At 42.9% G+C, this 19,962-nt stretch overlaps 1 protein-coding gene across 4 annotated transcripts in view; it reads right to left on the reverse strand.

Annotated features, from left to right (window-relative positions):
* Positions 1 to 19,962, reverse strand: part of LOC105566126 (histone demethylase UTY-like) — an 80,666-nt gene that overhangs the window by 16,450 nt on the left and 44,254 nt on the right. For all 4 annotated transcript variants that reach the window (XM_012019879.1, XM_012019878.1, XM_012019880.1 and 1 more), the window contains one exon: positions 1,095 to 1,273. In XM_012019879.1, the coding sequence (XP_011875269.1) occupies positions 1,095 to 1,273 (179 nt within the window). The remainder of the gene's footprint in view (positions 1 to 1,094; positions 1,274 to 19,962) is intronic.

The following is a 19,962-nucleotide window of genomic DNA, read 5'->3' on the forward strand; positions in this document are numbered from 1 at the left end:
TCGACGGAAAGCAACGGGGGATCCCCTCGCCTCTGCGAAGCTTTTTTTCCTATCGACGATCAGCGCCTTCCGCGTCTATCGACAGATGTAAATCTCGCCGACTTGTTCGTGATTAATTCGTAGGTTTATTATTGAGAAATATTCAGGTCAGATCCAGTTATTTTTATTAGATAAATGCGTGCTATTGCTCAGTTGCTAATGGAACCGAAAGTTGGTCACGAGTTAGGGTCGCGCGCGAAAGATAGACAAGATATTTTAAACCAGTAAAACTCGTATGACTGCCATAAATAACCTTAATTAAATCTTTTTATGGTCGAAGAAATGTTACTTGTATCAGTACAAAAGTTGCAATTTTTGTGACAGCGACATATCCACATATTTCGATAAAAGGATATATTTACTACTTTAATTGAAAGATCTTACTATTCGCTATTACATTCGTAATAAAATTCGCGTCACTGATTGTGAGTTGAAGAGCTTCATTTGTCAAAATCTATTCTCTAAAAGTCAATTGGTGGATTATCGCTGAAAACAGTGAACATTCACTAATTTTTATGTAAATATAGAATATTAAAATACCGATTTAAAAATTCGTGTAAAAACCAATGTTACAAGCAGGTAGCAAGAATTTTGCAAAATACAAGATAGAATCGTAGTTCGTTCGAAGGGTGGAGGGCAGAGGATCGAGCGTATTACAAGTGGAAAAAGACGAGTGGACCTTACTTTCTTACAGATTTGAATTAAAGTTGAGCATACGGCACGTACTGGAACTTAGTTGCGATGAGGAATTAAGCGCGGCGGCTGAACAGGGACGCGCGTTATATTTTTTTTACTTGCGGCCGACGAGAGTTTCCTGCAGTGTCAACTTCTTTATACTAATCTGTATATTTTACATTTTAATTAATTTTTGTTCCTCAAAAAAAACCGTCGAATCACACGATCGCGCGGGACAAAGTTATCTCGCTGACACGAACATCGGGCGAAAGGCGGTCAAGTTCGAAGGAAAGTGAGCGAGCGATTACGGAGTCGCGATGCGCGGGGTGTCGGCCGGGAGTTTTCCGGCTAACGGCGCGAACAAAGGGGCGAGCACTTACTCTCGAGCTTGGAGAAGGAGGCAGGTGTGGTGGCATCGATCAGGGCGAGGGTCAGGTGCTTCAAGGCGGCGTCGAACTCAGCGTGGACCTTCAGCATCAAGCCGAGCCGTAGGTGAACCTCGCAGGCCCGTGGAAATCCTGGTTCCACCCATAGCACCTGCTGGAACGCCTTCACGGCCCTGGAACACAAGAACGGCGCGGGAACCGTTAGTAATCAAGCAAATTAAACTACTCTTGTTACATATAAATAATAAATTGGACCTTTGGAGTGACTCTCTTGCCTTCTTTTTTCTCGGATTTAAAAAAAGTCTTTGTTAATTTATGGCACATCCACATTTCTTGTCGAATTTATTCCTTCACAGGTCAATCGCGTCAGCCAACTCTTGTGTCGCGGGTTACTATTTCCACGTAAAGTAGAGCAAGATTTGGAAACCTGAAAATGTCCATCCATCCTTTCTGTCCGAGAACACGAGGCTTTTCATTTTATTCCTATTGTCGCTATGTCTCGAACCTAAATTAAGAATTTTTATTTAAAAATAACAAAATGGTGCCAGTTTAAAAAAGTTTTAAAAGTACTTTTCAAAACTTTTTTTCAAACTGACACCGTTATTTTTAAATAACAATTCTTAATTGAGGATATAGCGACATTCATACATTGTAGATTAAGAATCTTTTTGACTTTTTGTTGCTAAAAGTCATCAACGCAGCGGACTTGCATCTTTTTTGACACGCCATTCGAACAGTGTAGAAAACGTTTAATTAAAATATATAAAATATATATAAAATATATAAAATAAATAATTTTTTTGTAAAAATATCTACGAAATAGTACAACAAATTACAATGTTCTCAAATCCAGAAATTATTGCAAGTAGCATTTCATGAAAATGTACAATTTTGTAAAAATTAATACAGAACTTTACTAGTTTTAAAATTTTGAGAAACAATAAAATCTTAAAGAATTAAAACATCCGCTTACTTGTAGAATATTACAAAAGTTAACAAAAGTGTTCCAATTCTAGCATTTTCATGTTGATTTTTATAACACTTTTTAAATTTACGTAGAATTTCTTAGATTCTGGCAGTATATATATTTTTTTAGAATTTTGTAGAATTATTTCCGGCAGAGTTATTTTGTTACGTTGTCAAGTTACTGTCGCGATCACTTGAGCAAAATTGCCTCGCATTGCCCTTTGCTGTGCTTCTTGCTCCCCGTGAACCTTACGGCGCCGTGTGCACGCGACGTGGCAAGGTGGACGCGCAGGAAGTGGCTAGTATGTAGCCGCTGTCACGCGACAATGGGGCCCCGCGAAAGAAAGGAAGGAGGAGCGGCGATGCGCGTAACAGTAACAATTGTCGCTGAACGGCATATCGCAAGCCCCACGTCGTGCGCGACGCGATCGATACGCGCCAATCGATGCACACGGAAAGCCGGAAACGAGTAATATACGCGTGCGAGCGAAGAAACATACCGTGTCCGAGGCGATGACAGTAATATCGAGGCCCGTCCCGCGCGATCCGCAATTGAACGGCTCATTTCATGGATCGCGCTAAAGGGTATTCTTAAAAAGTGAAAATTACACCGTGTTGCGGCACTCTCGGGAATCCTCGCGAAAGATTTTCCAAGCTACGATACGCGGGATAGAAAAAGAAGCGAAAAACTGCACGTGGTGACTGAATTTCGGCTGTAAAATATGGACAGCTAATATTTAAGCCAACGGCACACGATACTATTAAGTCACTTGATCTAAAACTCTGCATCCTGATTGGTTCACGTAATCAATCCAGTATTTATAGTTACGGCAGCAAAATATTGTTAACAAACCATGATCAGCTTACGATAGTGACGTTTTTTTCAGTGTAGATTCGTGGAGAAATATGAGAAATTGGAGGTCGTGTAACTACAGTACAATATTTTATAAGGCAGTAGATAATTATAACTAAAATATAATATATGTACATACACAATTTATAATATCTATAATTTAAAAAATACGATAATTAATAATAGAGCATAATTATCGCATGTATATTAATTCTAGCTTAAATTATAATACATAATTATATTATATTACAATATATAATTAATAATAACGGAGGTAAATTGCATACTCGACAGAAGGCACATCAATCATGTAAACACATGGAAAAAATGGATAGATAAAATTGCACATTCGTATGATTCGTAATTCTTAATGAAGAAATTAATATAAAAAATAATATAGTATCTGGTTCGTATAAATGTCCACTTTAGTTGGCGCAATTTGATAATATCATTACTTTTGTAGAGAAGATACAAATGTTTCTAACAAAATCTATCCAAATAATTAAATTATATAATTCTTGATTGGATAGCGCTTATACGTGGCGTCTTTTTTTAAAAAAGGTAAAATTTAACATCCGTATGATCCGTAATTTTTAATGAATGTCTGTAATTTTTTAATCGCTCGATGGAAGTGGAATGAAAAGGGCCTTATACTCCGAAGAATAATACTAAATTTTTTCGATTATCGACTATTCCTTAGAAATTATCCCTGAAAGTTGGTGGTATAGGAGCATCACATTTTCATGTAATCTAATGCGTTAATAAAGTATCCTGACGATACGAAGACGTAAAGTTTGCTTTCCTCAGGAGGGTTGGTTGCAGGGGAACGCGCGTTGCGCGAGGGTGTGCCTTCGATCGCTATTTTATTCAGAGCGTCGCCGTCGTCGCCGCTGGACGTGAGCCAATGTCAGTTTACAGCCGGGCAAGAGCAACGTCGTCGACGACGTCACTTTCGTTCCCGTTAAACGACGATCGTTTGCGACGATTATATTACAGGTCACAGCATACAACTGAACTCCTGTATATCTTTTTCTTCAAACTTTCCACTTATTCTATTTTCATTGCGACTCGTTCCTATATACAGGATATCCCAAGATTTATAATTAACCTTCGAGTAGGTGAAAGCGGATAAAATTCCGAGGCAAAAGTTCCTCTGTCATTTTTCTCTCCGGTAATTAGTCACTGTGTTATTTGACAATTAAATCGACCAATTCCGTGCGCGCTGCAGTGCCGGATCAAACGGCGTCAGGGCCCCATGCTTTAAAAAGTAATTACTGTTACATCAATTTATTTGAAAACCAAACAGTGAAAATGAACTGAGATGAATAGGTACGAACGTTGAATGGGGCACCCGCGCGTCTTGCGCCCGTACTGCCGCTTGACCGCGCGCACTGGATTGATCGACTTAATTATTAAATAACTCAGTGAACACAGGAACTTTCGTCTCAGAATTTTACCCTCTTTCACCACCTCAAAAGTCAATTATGAGTTTCGGGACACTCCATCCATACGTTTCTTGTTACGCCTTATTCTCGCTTCGCTCGATTCCTATTGTTACATTTTCCGCTTTCTCTCTTTTCCCCTATGTAGCGCGGTCTTCAGAAAGCGGGTCGTCCAAAGCCCCGTTTATTTGCTTATTAGAAAAAAAAAACACGCCGCGACTTTGTGCGCCAGCACCCCCAGCGTGGGTCCGCGCCGACTAATCTTCCCTATATCGTTCCAATTTTAGTATGTGCGCACAGCCGAAGCCGGTACGCGCGCGTGTCGGCGTACTGTGCACGTGCATACGCACACTCCACAGCCGTCTGCATGTGCGCGACACACTTTTCATGGAGCGGGGTTACGGCACACTTTTCCTATCCTAAGCGAGCGCGGTTATGAAACACGGACGACGTAACGTAAGCGCGCGCGCTCGCTCGCACGCGGCCGCTTGCGATTATCTCCGCGCGCGATAAAGGCCCGTAACAGCTGAGCCGCCGCCTTTCACCGAATGCAAGCTGCATTTTCGCGAGGCGGAACTCACCGGCGAATCGCGATCCCTGCGGAAACAAGGAGTGAAACCATGAGGAAACTGAGATTGCCCGACTCCGAAGCTTATGGTTAATATTTTGCGTGATATTAATATTCGATTATATGCATATAATTGCCCCTCTAAATATTTGTATTATCGCTCTATACGCAGAGTGTCTCAAAGAGACATTCTTGTAATTGAATGTATCTATAATTTACATTTTTATAATTGTTTACAATATATTCTTGTAATTGAACACAAAGATCGTATATTTGTATTGTATACGCACCGGCATAAATGCTGTCCCTATCCTTGTCAGGTGCACGCACACAACTACAGGGACTCTAGTTGTGTGCGTGCACCTGACAAGGATAGGGACAGCATTTATGCCGGTGCGTGTACAGTGATGGCCAGAATGGTTGCGACACTTTCTTCTTTTAATGAGTTTAGGAACGCGCATTTCGATTCAGCTTTACGTTCCAAAACATTTTCTCTGGGGAAAATTTTACTAGGGAAATAGATCGAAAACGCCCAAAATTATCTCGAAATGGCCATCGAGTAAAATGTTCCTCGGAGAAGAAGATTTTGTAACGTAACCCTGAATCTATATGCGCGTTCCTAAACTCACTAAAAAAAAGTGTTGCAACCATTCTGCCCATCACTGTACAGATTGCAACACTTTTTTTCGGTTACCTTCCAAAATTTTCTTCTCCGAGGAATATTTTATTCGATAGCCATTCCGAAACCATTTTGAGCGTTTTCAATCTATTTCTCAAGTAAAACTCTCCTCGAAGAAAATGTTTTGGAACGTAAACCTGAATCTACAATCCGCGTTCCTAAACTCACTAAAAAAAAACGTGTTGCAATCATTCTGTACATATATTCCTGCAATTGCATATCCTTCGCAGCCGATTTCAATTAATTTCAGATTTCTCGGTCTCTGTACAGGCTAATTAGACATCAGGAAGACAAGTGAATAGTAAAACGACTAGCTTCATCAAAAGAGAGGTGTCTGACGTGAAGTTTACAACGTTTCGAAGGATAAATGGCGATTTAACGAGAGTAGTAAAACCAACGGAAAGACGACCACCGTCGTTGTCATCGTCATCGTCGTCGTCGTCGTCATCCTCATCCTCGCGAACATGCGAACGAGCAACGCGGTAGTGAATTCATTCATAAGAAGGCCCATTCATCGCTTCATTCACTCGCTTCGTTTCCTTTCGGGGTTCGTTGTCTTCGGCAATGAGTCACTCCTAACGCGCGCCGAGCCGAAAGAGAAATGTCAGTGACTCGCTCGTTCCTTGCGAAATGCGCGTGTAGCGTAGTCGATGTGAAACGTCGAACAAAGAAACGAAACGAGATAAAGAGAGGAAAGAGATAGAAATAATTGCCAAAGATCGCCGGCAATTAAACGAATGACTTTCGACGCCTGGAACAGCAGTCCTTCCCCAAAGATAAATCAATAAATTTATAACCATCGAAAAATTATATACGGGGTATCCCAGACCTAACGCATCACCCATTAATGACAGATCCTGAGATTGTTTTGAGACAGAAATCTCAATACCAAAGTAACGAGGCTGCAATAGTTTTTAGATAAGAAGTGTTCAAAGTTGACTAATCAAGTTGTCTGAAATTCGCACGCTCAGGCATTTTACAACGCACAGTAGTGAAGGTGTTTTAATAAAGGTGTCCCTCTTAAAACATACCTGTGACTTCATTTTTTCTTCTTTTATTTAATCGTGGCTTCGAGTGATCGAAATAAAAATATGCTTCGAGCATATTTTTCCTGGGAACTCTTTATTAAAGGAAAATCGTCTACTCGAAGTTAGTTCCTCCTTGCTCGGTGTTACGCTCTGCATAGCGTAACGTAAAAATGGAAGCGAGCTTCGACGGTAGCCCAGATTGCAATTTCGCGTGGCGAAAGTGTGCCATAACAAACGCGAGATCGCCGGGGCGCGAAACGCGGCCGCGGCCGTGGAGGCCGAGGGAGGAGGGTGTAAATGGAGTCGTTAGGGCAGCGTGACGTGCGGCGGCAGGGCGCGGTATCGTTAAGGACAATCTCTGAGCGAAGCCGGGACCTTCTCATTATCGTACAACACTTCGAATTTCCTGGTACGGGAGACGCCGTCGTTGTGTCGCGTCGCGTTGCAGCGCGTCGCGCTGCACGAAGGGTGCATTAAAATGCACCCTTCGACCGGCCAGCCGTTTAACACCTCATAAATTAATCGTGAGTATGATCCGTTAGTTAACGCGCCCCGTCGTTTTGTCAGCGATTTCCTCTGCAGACGACTGGCAGAAAAGCGCGATTCGCCCCTTTCGATATCGACGAGTCTCGCAAGTGACTCGTAAAGACAAATAATTTTACAGTTTTCACACGAAATGATTACGTAATATGATTACGTAACAAGCTCCTCGAGTATCTTAATCATAAAGTAAGCCTTTTCTTCGTGATATTTAATCTGCTTTTGTCTATTTTAGGCGATTACCAATTTATGTTACACCCCCAACGCCGTAAAACGTATGGCGACATCACTAAATTATCTCTAGGTAGTTTTTATCGTTTGTAAAATAACAGATTAAATCAGTCATTCGCCGCGAAAAAAATTAAAGAGGAGTGACCCTTTCCTATATAACTTAATAAAACTTATTAATGAGATCATTAAAATTAAACATCTGTAACTACCGTCTATCCGTTTGCTACATGGTGTATCAGAGAATGAATGCAACGGCTCGGGGGCGACCCACATTTTCTGTACAGTTGCAAACTCAGCTCGAATAATTTCGACATGCCGCGAAGATAGGGCGAACGTTCCGAGAAATCTTATTGCACGATCAGGTATCGAATAAATTCCTCGCCCACGGAGGAAAACCCCCTCGAAAGATAATCGTTCTTAATGACTTCCTTATTACAATTTCGTTATCTCGATCGCCGGTGCGCGCACGCACGCACCTCCACCGAGACTCGGACACGCGTCACGCACGCTACAGCACGCGCTGCACCGCGCGACTCGGTTCCGCAAATAATTATGAGATCGTACGAAATGCCATTGCAGCATCGTCAGACAATCTCGAGAATCTAAAAACACATATTTTCTTTAATAAGGGGATGAAAATTTCGGATTTCAGTCAAGGCTTAACTCATGCTTTGTCATGATTCGGATTTTGGCGTAGGTCCGAAGTCGACTCGCAATCCCTATGATCTATAGTAAAAAAAGGGGGTTAATCAGGTAATTTCGAGAATGTAAAAACATAATTGAAAAAGAATCTCATGTCTCAGATTTATCTTCGGCGCGGGAAGGTATTTTTGTTTCTTCCATTTCGAACGAGAGATGGAGAAAATCAAGATCTAACTTATTCTCTGTGCTAATAATACGTAAAGTAAATTCGGTTATTCTTGAAAAACTATTATATTCACGTTTTCCTCCAAATCCTGCCAGGGACTAGAGCGGGGATATACCAGCTTCGCGACTGAACCAGTGAGAACAGAAATAGGATATGTGGTATTTTGGTCAAAATTGAGTTAACAATGGGCTTGCTCTAGCAAAATAAAAATTCCTCTGTACTATCTACTGTATTTATTTTGTTTTGTCTTAAATGAAACTTACATTTAACTTAACGAAGACTCACTTTAACGGGTCCCCTCTTCAGGGCAAAGTAGCATAAAACCTACCTCAAAAAATTCATACTACGCTTACAAAACGGTCTTTTGCTTTCCTCAAATAATATGATTTTGTCTCACGTGGACCCTTTCTATTCTCACCGGCTCAATTTATTACGCTACAAATGTTTGCATTTTGAATCTGGAGCACATACACGCACGTGCACACATCTTTTCCGAAAGCGACGGAACTTTTCTTATGCAGATTCGCATTCGCGCTAAACAGTTCGCGGTGTAACAATGCAACGAACCGGCCCGTCTAACAGCGGTGCATATCGTCGCGTACGTCGGCGGCTCCCTTACGCAACGCGATAGTACAATTCTCTCCCGTCTCGCGACTTGTATGCGTCGCCGCGGCTTCATGCCGCGCGGGGCGAGTTTCGACACCCACGCGCAGCCATTGTACAACGCGGGCCGCTAGACAAAAGACCCTTTCCACCTCTTCACCATAGCTGGCATAAATTGCCTCGCACGATCGTACGTCGCGCCCGACTTGGACGAATCTCTCGCAATTTTCGGAACGAGCGCTCGAACATTTTCAAATTTACTCGAATCGTCGTGCATAAAGCCGCAATTTTATTACAATCTTCCGTAGTCGAGCGTAAAATCGATGACAAAACAGTAATGTCATATCCGACTTTAAATGCCGTTACAACTTTCTCATTTATATCCAGAACATTTCGCTTCGAGCCAATTGCTTTTAACGACAAGCTCTTTGGTCAACCGAACTCGGGAATCAAACGGATTACAAATAAAACCAGTTTTTTTTCAGTTAATTTTAAACAGCGTTTGCTTCAACAAAGCTACAATTTAAAGCTCGGCTACAAAAAATACGTGATATTAAAGATGAGAGAAGAAGCTGATAACCGTCCGCAATATTTTCACTAAAGAAATCGACTCCAAATTTATCAGAGGGTTTGTCAAAGGATAAGGCCCGCGGGTCGGCTCGTATGTAGAAAGGACGGTCAAGAAGAAGACGGAGAAGAAGACGGGGCAATGACGCGTAAAAAGCGCGTATGAAATAACACGTGGGGTGGTGGATCTCGACATCCTTCCCTAGACTGAGCCCTCCGCGGGATTACGACGCCCACGCAGCGCCCAGCTGCCGGTCGCACACAGGAAGGCTGTCGGAACGACTAACAGACGACGACTAACAATTTCCTAGTGACCCACATTGCGCTCTCATGCGGTCCCACTCCCACGCACGCAAATACGACTCGTTCTCTTTCTTTCTCTCTCTCTCTCTCTTCAATTGCATCTGTATTTCTCGTGGCGGCGAGCGAGTACATGCAATACGACTGCCGCGAAACTATGAATTCTGATGATATCTCGAACCGATTAGAAAGTTCATTTGTTCTTTCCTCGATCTTGCCAATAGAACTCGTACAGGCGGAAAAGAACTTGGTCCAAGTTCTAGTTTCGAGAAACAAGCTATTCTATAAAAGCTGCAAGTTGATTGCCCACACATTTCTCGAAACTATAGAGCTTAGACCAAGTTCCAAGCATCGCGGACACGGGCCTTTAGAATTTTATAATAACGACCGTTCTTTGGACTACTTTTCATAGAGTTAACCTGATGTTACTTGAAATGAGAGGTGGAAACCTAGTAACCGATGCACTCTCATTTTCCTTCAACCGACACCTCCAAGACACGACCTCTTCTGGATATAAAAATCAAGAAAGGCTCAACACTTGAGCCAACGGCACACGATACTATTTTTTCCTACTGGATTGCTTATAAGAACCAATCGGGATTTAGCCTTACGTCACCTGATCTAAAACTCTGCATCCTTATTGGTTCTCGCAAGCAATCCAGTAAGAAAAATAGTATCGTGTGCCGTTGGCTTTAGTTTCGAGTTTTCATTATAAATTGATTTACACTGATGACCCGAATCAAATATACCGAAACGTTTGTGAAGAACTTTGTAAAGAATATTAACCGAGCAATTATGTCCCGCTTATTGTTAGACTTATTGTTAGAAAACTATTTAAGTATTTTGTTGATTATTATTAAAAATATTTCAATACTTCAATAATGTGAGAAATCGTTTCGTTCATGACAATATACATTATTATGCAGTTAATTATTATATTTTCCTATAATTAAGTCTCCGCTATTACATATTTTTTAGCATTATGTTAGTAATACTGAATCGATAAAAACATGCCTCCGGTGTTTTCCTACGCTATTTTCAGACCGTTTATCTGCGAGGCTGCAACGTAACATTTTAAAGTTAGAAAGGTTCAGACTGACCTCTTGACCAAACTTTATTCAGGCGACACGCAAACAAACACGGTTGCAGTACTGACAATGAGTCAAAGATGCGTTCGCTGTAACAACGAGAGCCTCTACACAAAATCTGTTTGATAAAAAGCACGGATCTTCACCTCTACTCAAGATCTGTTTAATAAAAAACACGGATCTTTGTTAAAATAATTATGTCCTAACAACGTGATGCTAATATAAGCGGGAATTCGTTTGATTTTCTAAAGAGGAAATTTAGAATTGCAAGGATACCAGGCAAAGAGCCAATACTTGAGAAAGATACGATCCATCAGATAGAAGTAAATCATATCGTAATGTCGACATGATTTCTAGAAGAAGTTTAAAAATCCCCCTTTATCTTCGAAGATAAAATGTATACGATTTCAACACGGGGCGATAAAAGTACAAATATTATACCAAGAATATAAAATATCGTACCAAAATATATTCTTAGTATAATGTTTGATCTCCTTTGTCGGGGGACTGTCTTGAAAATATTTCGAGAACATTAGAAACTTCAAAATTCTGCGCCAACAGCGACGCGCGGCAGCGTCTTGTCCATAGCGTAAGGCGAAACTCTCGAAGCAACGCACCTCCGATGTCACCGTGAAAGCGAGCACGTGCGAGCGTACGCACGTTGCCCCGCCGCGAACGCGCGCCTGCACCTGCAACGACCCGGAGGATCCAGCTGCGCGATCCGACGCTCGGCTAACGTGTCTTTCTGTCTATCGTCCCTGTCTCGTGCACTCTTACACCAAGTATTTTCGAACTACAACCGACGGGACGGTTGCGACAATCGACCTTCGGGAGCAACGAGAGGCTCGCTCGCCGCTTTACCGCCGCTCGACCGTCACCGTTTTGCAATGAATCATCGTGTGCAGCCGGTGGTTTTCGATTAAACAAAGAACGTTCTCTTTGTCGAGCTTCCGTCAGCAATCGTACCATATGTATCTCAATACCTATGTTCGTTATCAGACACTCGCAATGGTACAATATACCTATAGTGTAGTAAGTAACTTTCTACTCCTGCTCTGTCTGTCAATAAAAAATGTTTCAAAATTATTTACAATCACGTTGTTTCTCTGATGTGACTCGAACCCAAGAATCAAATTTAATTTTAACTACTCCAACAATTTCACGTTGTAGCAGCTCTTAAGGTCTGGGTCCGCGACGCTAGAACTTGGTCCAAGTTCAGGCCCGGTTTCGTCTAACGTCGCTTAACTTTAATCTTAGTTTAACTCATGTTCGTCTCTTTATAAAGTAACAGTAGAAAGAGACAAAGTACGAAGTAAGCTAAGCTTAAAGTTAAACAACGTTGGTGAAACCGGGCCTTAAATTAAGCTCTTAAATTAACCGGAGTTTAGAGCAAATCCCACCTTAGTGGTCGTGGCTACATATTTCCGTTCTTAGCAACGTCGGGTTAAATTCGTATGTACCAAATTTGGCGTCGACTTGAAATGGCCCCGGCGTCGAATTAGATCAGCGGTGCCTCTAAGACCGCGCGTCGTAAATTGCGACAGAGAACGACGTGCGGGGGGGGCCGGCAAGGCTCTCGCAATAGCGCATTGTCGTGCCGCTACGGCTGGAGAGATTATCGGCAGTCTCTCTTTCTCTCTTCCTCGCCACGCGGTGCAGCGTGTGCAACGGTACCTCCCACTATCGCGTCGAAGGAGCCGCCGACTCGCCTCGAGTCGAGTCAAGTCGAGTCGAAAGAGCCCGCTGGCTCGAGTCAAGTCGAGTCGGCGCAGCGTGGCGCAGCGCAGCGTGATGGACAATGGATGGATGCAAAGCCGTGTGCGCGCGCGCGGTTGCATAACGGACTACGCGAACTAATTCTCGCTCAGCGGAGCGACGGGGAACGAATGAACGTACAAAGTAACGAACGGTTCATGACCTCAAATCGCGGCGCTATCTCCGGCCTTCTTAAAATAAATCTGGAAAACGTCGGGGGGAAAAAAGGAACACCGTGGAAGCGCCGCTACGAGATAGCGTCCGGGCAGATAAGCGAAGTTCGCGTATGTACTTAGCCTACTTAGACAAGGCTACGAATTCGCGGCTAGGAATTATCTTCGACGCGACGCGATGTAGAACCGAAGGCTGCGCTCCGAGTAGCCCGTTAATAGATATTGACGTAGTATGTACATATATAGATATCGGGAAGTTTCTCGGCGATTGAGACAATTTTTCTGGAGAATCAAAAATTGCGAAATGTAAAAAAAAAGTAAAATCTCCGATATCCGATATCTCTGTAGCGTAAGCGATTATCCATATCTACAATGTGGATATCGATATCGATTTCTCTCTCGAGTTTTAACGTTGCCTGCATTGGGAATTAAGTACAAAAGTTCCACCACTATTCAACAAAGAATTAAAATTGGGTCGATGTCTCTCCAAAGGCCCGGGTCCACGACGCTAGAATTTGGCCCAAGTTCTAGTTTCGAGAAATGTGTAGCTAATCAACTTACAGCTATTCCATAAAAGCTGCAAGTCGATTAACTACACATTTCACGGAACTAGGACTTGGACCAAATTCTAGCATCGTGGACGCAGGCTCTAAACCAAGTACAGTTTATACTTAAACACATTGCACAATCCCGTTTAAAATGTTGATCTTTCACTCTTTTGATAATAAATATCTTGAAAATCAAAACTAATATTTCTACTAGGTCAGGAAACACAAGTAAGATCGAAGAATGATATTACTGGGCCAATATTATTGTTTATATGCCTAAAAATAAAACTGCGGCACATGTGCACCCGAGTGCACCGACAGATGCATCTCCGCGTAGCACGCGCCAACCATGCAGGTGTGTGTACCACGTGGTGCACAACGGCTAAATCTTGCCGGACAAGGTGTCCGTTGGTGGATACGAGCTCTTTGGCTGTACTCTCTTGTAATCTCGTTAATCTCCCCTTAAACCAATCGAATATATACATGCCCGCATTATCTCGATCAGCCAATAAGGATAGAAAACGTTGAATAACGAAAAGTAAAAAGACAAACGAATTGTTAATTATATATACTTAAAAATCTGATAATAAACGTCACAAAACCGATATGAATTTTTTATTTAAATATTAATTGCAGAAAACGCCATTTTCGAGCGGGCTAGATCTTGTGTGTGTGTGTGTGTGTGTGATAGCCCACTAATATAATTATACAAAATTCACACATAAATATTATTAGGCTATCGAGATCCAGATCAGTGAAAAATGGCATCTTCTTTAATTAATTGTAAGATTCATATCGGCCCCGTTTTACTTATCACTGTTAATTCACGTCGCCTGAAATCAAATATTCTCCTTAATGTTTACCGGTTGCGATAAATATTGTCAGTGATCGAATTGGTAAAGCTCGTCACGAATTGTAGAGAGATGCATGGTTTAATTAATTTATTACTTTTTAAATTTAAGTTAATAAGGAATTAGGAGCCACCTGATGAATAATTTTCTTGAGTAAAGCAATATTATTTGGGTTAAGATATTTTTTGTATCAGCGTAGCAATAGTATACGAATTTTTCTCTACAATATAGTTTCGCTTCAACACGACACTCGACAATCGGAGGACGTTTGACGTTGGGGAAAGCCTCCCGCGAGATTCAGACTTTCGACGAGCGACGTTTCGCACGCGAGAGCCCGCGATATGGTGATAAATTCGCGACTGCCCGAAAGACGACTTCAACGTGATGGCAACTAAGGAGCAGCAGGGCGTAAAATCGTGCGCTCGTATTTGTATTGCATTATGTGCGCATACATTACACACTGACGAGAAAAAGATCGGCGGAGGTGATAATGTTGCGTATCGCTAAACGCTCGATATCATCACGATTGCCGGACTTGGATAGCAGCCAGCGGCCCTTCACCTCCGTTAATTAACTCAAAAACCTGCGATCGTCATCAACGGTCTCGGTTATTAACGCGGATTGCAGGTACAGTACTTACATAATTGTTATTATTAGCACATAATTCTCGTATTATCTTTTGTACAATTCTAGGCTTGTTATCCTTAGAACTGCTATTTCGTAATTATCGCGATTATCTTACATCTTGCCAATATTACACAATGGTGTCTCAATTATCTGGACGCTAATTAAGCGTTCGACTAGTGCAATATACGGCGTAAACAAATAAGTACCGCGTCGCAGGTACCTTTCTCAGCTTGTATCAAGCCAGAACTTTTCAAGCCATAAAGAATGGAATTGCTTTAAATATTAAAAACGTATACTCATTCGTTCACCAAGAAAACCCGAGGGGACAAAATTGTACTCCAACGTGGCGTCCGCTCGTTCATGTCATTACAGTGTATCGATCGGAAAATTGAATATTCCGTTAAACAGTAATAATGTCAGACTCCATTTGCGATAATAACGACAGCGAGACCGGGACATCTCGCATCGCGTACTGTGGAAAAAAAAAGGAAAGAAATGAGAACCGTTACGTTCCGCGGTTGTTCTCCGCGGCGCGGATGCGCCTTTTGCACGTGCACGCTTCCTGTGCAACTGGTGGCACGGCGTCTTTCGCTCGAAGGAAGGAAAGGGCCCCGGGTCGCCGTAAACAGGTGATCGATACGTCTCGTTTGCGTGCGTGCGTGCGTGCGTGCGTGCGTGCGTGCGTGCGTGCGTGCGCGCATACGTGCGTGCGTGACGTCCATTAATGGGACATGTGGGTACATCGATGCGCGAAATCGTTCTCGCAAAGTCGCGTATAGGGATGAAAGTAGCTCGCGCCCGAGTATCGAGAGCTCCGCAATTAACGCGGTTTGCCGTCCGACGTACGCGCGCGCACGCACACCTGTTCAGTTTCGCGCCGTTTATCGCTTACATATTATCCTCCGTCGACTTTAATTTGTTCTCGCTCCGTACGTTCGATACGCAGCGCATAAACAAGCCCGGGCGTAATGCAATTACGCTGCAATTTCCATAATCGAATTTCAGTATCGCAGCGCGCCATCGTATTTGCGCAGGACCGATATTTGCGTGCGTATTACGAAGGTGCGACGATTATTTTTAGATCCGCGCGAATTTCGCGCCGCATTATAGTCCGTGACAAGTGAACGCGACGTTCTTTGTTGCGCTTCTTGTTCACGGACTTCGCTCGGCCGATTCGAGTGTTTACCGCGATCCGCTGGCAGGTGATGCGCGCACACCTTTTACGATACAACGGAATACATTTATGTATTCCGATTGCGCCGCGGCTCTATATCCGTGGTTACATCTATAGACGCGCGAAAAATTGTGGTCTTGAAATGTACACGAGTATTTCCTTCTTTACGTTTATTGGAATTGTCTCTTGAATATACGAGGGGTAGACAAAATAACATCAACGCCGTGTCTTATATCATAAGTTCTTACATTCTGGCAATCCCGATAACAAATGAATGTTCCCTGTAACCAGGATCCCTTGACCAATTGATACGGTGCTGGATTTTATACCAAAATAATGGCGGACACAGAGTGGGCATACTATAGTTGTGCTATGGCCACACTACCAAACATACAACTTTTCTCTCGCATTGGTCTGCCCGGAACAATGTCGGGTGCGCAGAAAGGATCGACGCAAAGCAAAACAAATGGCAGAGTGGGCGTACTAGTGAGAATATCCTTAAAAGTGGCCAGAAGTAATTAATAACATCAGTGATTTTTTTATTGACCGTATCTGGCAATTAAAATTCTTATTGCGAAAAATATTACCTCAGCCAGGATTCGAACCTGGGACCTCCCTCAATCCGTAACGGGCGTCTCAGCCAGCTCGACCACCATAGCATAACTAGTATGCAAGCTCCGTCATTTATTTTGTTTTGCGTCGGTCCTTTCTGCGCATCCGCCATTATTTTGGTGGAGCCAATGAGACGAATGTTGTATATGCGGTAGTGTGACAGAATTTTATACCAAAACCATGGCGGAATACCACGTGATCAAAACCGAAAAGATCGAAGGACCGACAGAGAGTGGCCATACCAGTTGTACTATGGTGTGGCTTCGATGAGTATATATACACACACCCCCACACATCGCTGGATCCTGCCCGAGCGCATGGCGGAAGGTCACGTGATCGGGACTGCAAAGATCAAAGGAACCGACGGAGAGTGGACCTACAAGTTACATTATGATCGTGCTAATCGTAGCTGAACACAACGCGTAATATACTGATTGTGAGACACAAACTAGAGGGTATAATGAGTGAAAAGAAAAACAAGAGATAATCGCAACATTCATTTGCTGACAGGGTTGTCACATGTAAAAATTCACGATATAAGACACGCTGTTTATATTATTTTGTTCACCCCCTGTACATATAATATTGCTATCTTGCGACAACATTAGCGAAATTCGTTTCCGCATGCGCGATGTCCGCTATGCGGCGGTTCAGTGCCCGTTCAGTGCCCGTTTCGTCACGTTTCGTGTATCCTGTGTGGTATTCTGGCTTTAAGAGTGGACGAGGAAGTGGCTAGGTAGCTGGAAGAAAAGGATCTGAGCGACTTGTAGTCAGTTTAACCTTTCTATATTGCCCACAATGTCTAATGTAACTATCTGTAATCTAACCTAATCTAACTACCCCTAATATACTCACGCTGTTTCACTATGTATTCGACAATGTATTTACTTGTAAAATTGTAATAAATGGTAAATGTTCGTTTGCAGAACTGTTTTTTTTTCTGTTATAATTAATGATCCCAAATATCAAATACTATAATGTTAAGCCAGCGACGTACGATACTATTTTACCTACTGGATTTCTTGCAAGAGCCAATGAGGCTGCGGAGTTTTACATCAGGTGACTTAAGGCTAAATCCTGATTGGCTCTCGCAAGCAATCAGTAGACACAATAGTATCGTGTGCCGCTGACTGTAAACTAAAAGCAATGGTTATATTTGAAGAAAAATATTATAAAAGTGAAATATTCTCAAGATAAGAATACAATTTTTCGATACGACACTTGTCGAACGAACCGACGCGATGTGTCGCGCCTGTACATGCGGATACGTCGATCGAGAGATAAACTGTATAATATGACAGCCTTGTATTTGAATACCCCTGTTGCATGCACTTCTAATGGAACGATGCAAATTTTTGTTGTCTCGAATAATTTAATACAGCGGGGCTTCGCATATTTACACGGAGGCTTTCTCTTTTCGTACAAGCGTAAAAGCGGGCACGTGAAAAATGAGATAGACGAGACTCTCCCTCGCGAGAAATGCAAATAACTGAAGCTCAACGAATCTCTTCCTCATCGTGTGTAACGTGTTTTCTTAAGACCTGGGCTATTGTTAATGCAAGAGAGTAGCAACGTCTTTCGCGTAACAGCTCGATGTGTCGGAATCATTTGCTTATCGGACGACCGCGCGAAATTTATCATTCTAATGTATGCGGGACCTTTTATATTTTTACATGCGGCAATAAAATATCTCCCAGCGTTTAGGCTTAACGGGGGAACAAGGGGAGAAAGGAGAAGGAGGGCGCGTGCCACGAGCGCGTCCGGAGCGCAGCAAGCCGAGGATGCACCTGTCCGCCATCTTGGTCCCACTCTCTCCGGGCCCGTATGGCATCTCGCGGTCGGTCGGTCGGCGGCGGCGGCGGCGGTGGCGGCGGCAAGAGGGCAGGAACACAGAGGGGAGGAAGGAAAAGGGAGTGAAGAGAAGGAAGAAAGGCGAAGGTGAGAGCGGGACGCAGGAAGCGCCCGAGACAGGATGTGGGCAGCTGTTTACCAGCTGGAGGATGATACACCTCGGCGTTGCGCGCTTACGAAACTCGTATACGTGGACCTTCGGGGCGCATCGCCGTCGCCGCGACGCGAGAAAGGAAGTATCGATCCGGTATCGCAATTTTCACGTCGCATCATTACTTTTTGTATCGATTCCGTTTTAGTAATTTTTTCAATACCCGATATATATCGCGTATCCCGCCTTTCCTGTAGACAAGTATTGAAAAGTATTGACTTCGTCCTCTATTTTTTTAATTGACTATCATTTAGTTTCTATATCTCGCGATATCTTTGGAGTATCTTTTAATCGATTGATTTCTACACAAGACGGAGGCTTTTTCCTAAAGTTAATCCTGAAAATCATGTAATCCTGGGACAACATGGCATTTCGAAGAATTTTATGAGATTTTTGAAATTTTACCAGTAATTATACTCAGTTTACATTTACGCGGTTTAGAAATGTCGAATTTCTTATTTTGTGTAACATTAGTTTTCGACAGAAGCGCCTATTTTTCATTTCAACCTCAGCCTATATTTTTAAGACGCTCTGAAAATTCCACTCGCGATTCTGTTGAATTGTATACCTTTCAGCCAAGTGGAAGCGAGACGTGGTGTGGCAAGCAGGTGCGCGATCGGCGCATTTAGTTTTCCCATCGGGAAATTTACCCGACTACCCTCGACACGCATTTCCCATCTCGGTCTCTTTTCCTCGTCACAATACGTTTTTCACGGCGGCCTTCCGGCAGCGAAACAGCCGTTCCTCACCGCGATCTTTTCGAATGGTTCCCTTCACAAAGTGGACCACTAGTTAAGTTTTTGTTGGCTTCCACCTTTTTCGTTCCCCCCCCCCCTCTCCTCCACCGCCTCCGCTTCCACCCCCTCTTCATCCCAGCCTCGTCCCCGGCTTTCTCTCGCCCGATCAGAATCCCTCCAACCGATCTCGAAGGCGGATTCACATGGTCGATCAGATTCCCTTTGTACCTTTCAAAAATGCCTCGGAGCTGCACCTGGGGTGAACGAGACGAGGAGATAGTCCGCTCTTTGAAATCTCTGAATCCTGTCCTTCGGTATAACATTTATCTCGCTTGGCATCGTAATTTTCGTGTCGCTCCTCAATTTCTTACGCCTATCTAATTTCACCCACGCGCAAAACCCTTACATTAATTTCTATTATACCTTCTCAGACATAATCATTATAGAAATTTTACGCTGCTTCGCTTGGGACAAAGGCAGAGAGCGGTAGACTAAAGTCTTCTGGGATCTTTGAATTTTCCCCGATATAATATTTGTCTTACCTCGCGTCGAAATTTTCGCGTCTTTCCTCAATTTATTTCCGATACCTACTCAACCTCTAATCCTTCTACTTTAACTTTTATTATGTTTCCCCTTAGAAGTTAAACAGT

Source organism: Vollenhovia emeryi, unplaced genomic scaffold, assembly GCF_000949405.1.
Source record: "Vollenhovia emeryi isolate VEMERY1.0 unplaced genomic scaffold, V.emery_V1.0 DF939147.1, whole genome shotgun sequence".
Classification (NCBI taxonomy): domain Eukaryota; kingdom Metazoa; phylum Arthropoda; class Insecta; order Hymenoptera; family Formicidae; genus Vollenhovia; species Vollenhovia emeryi.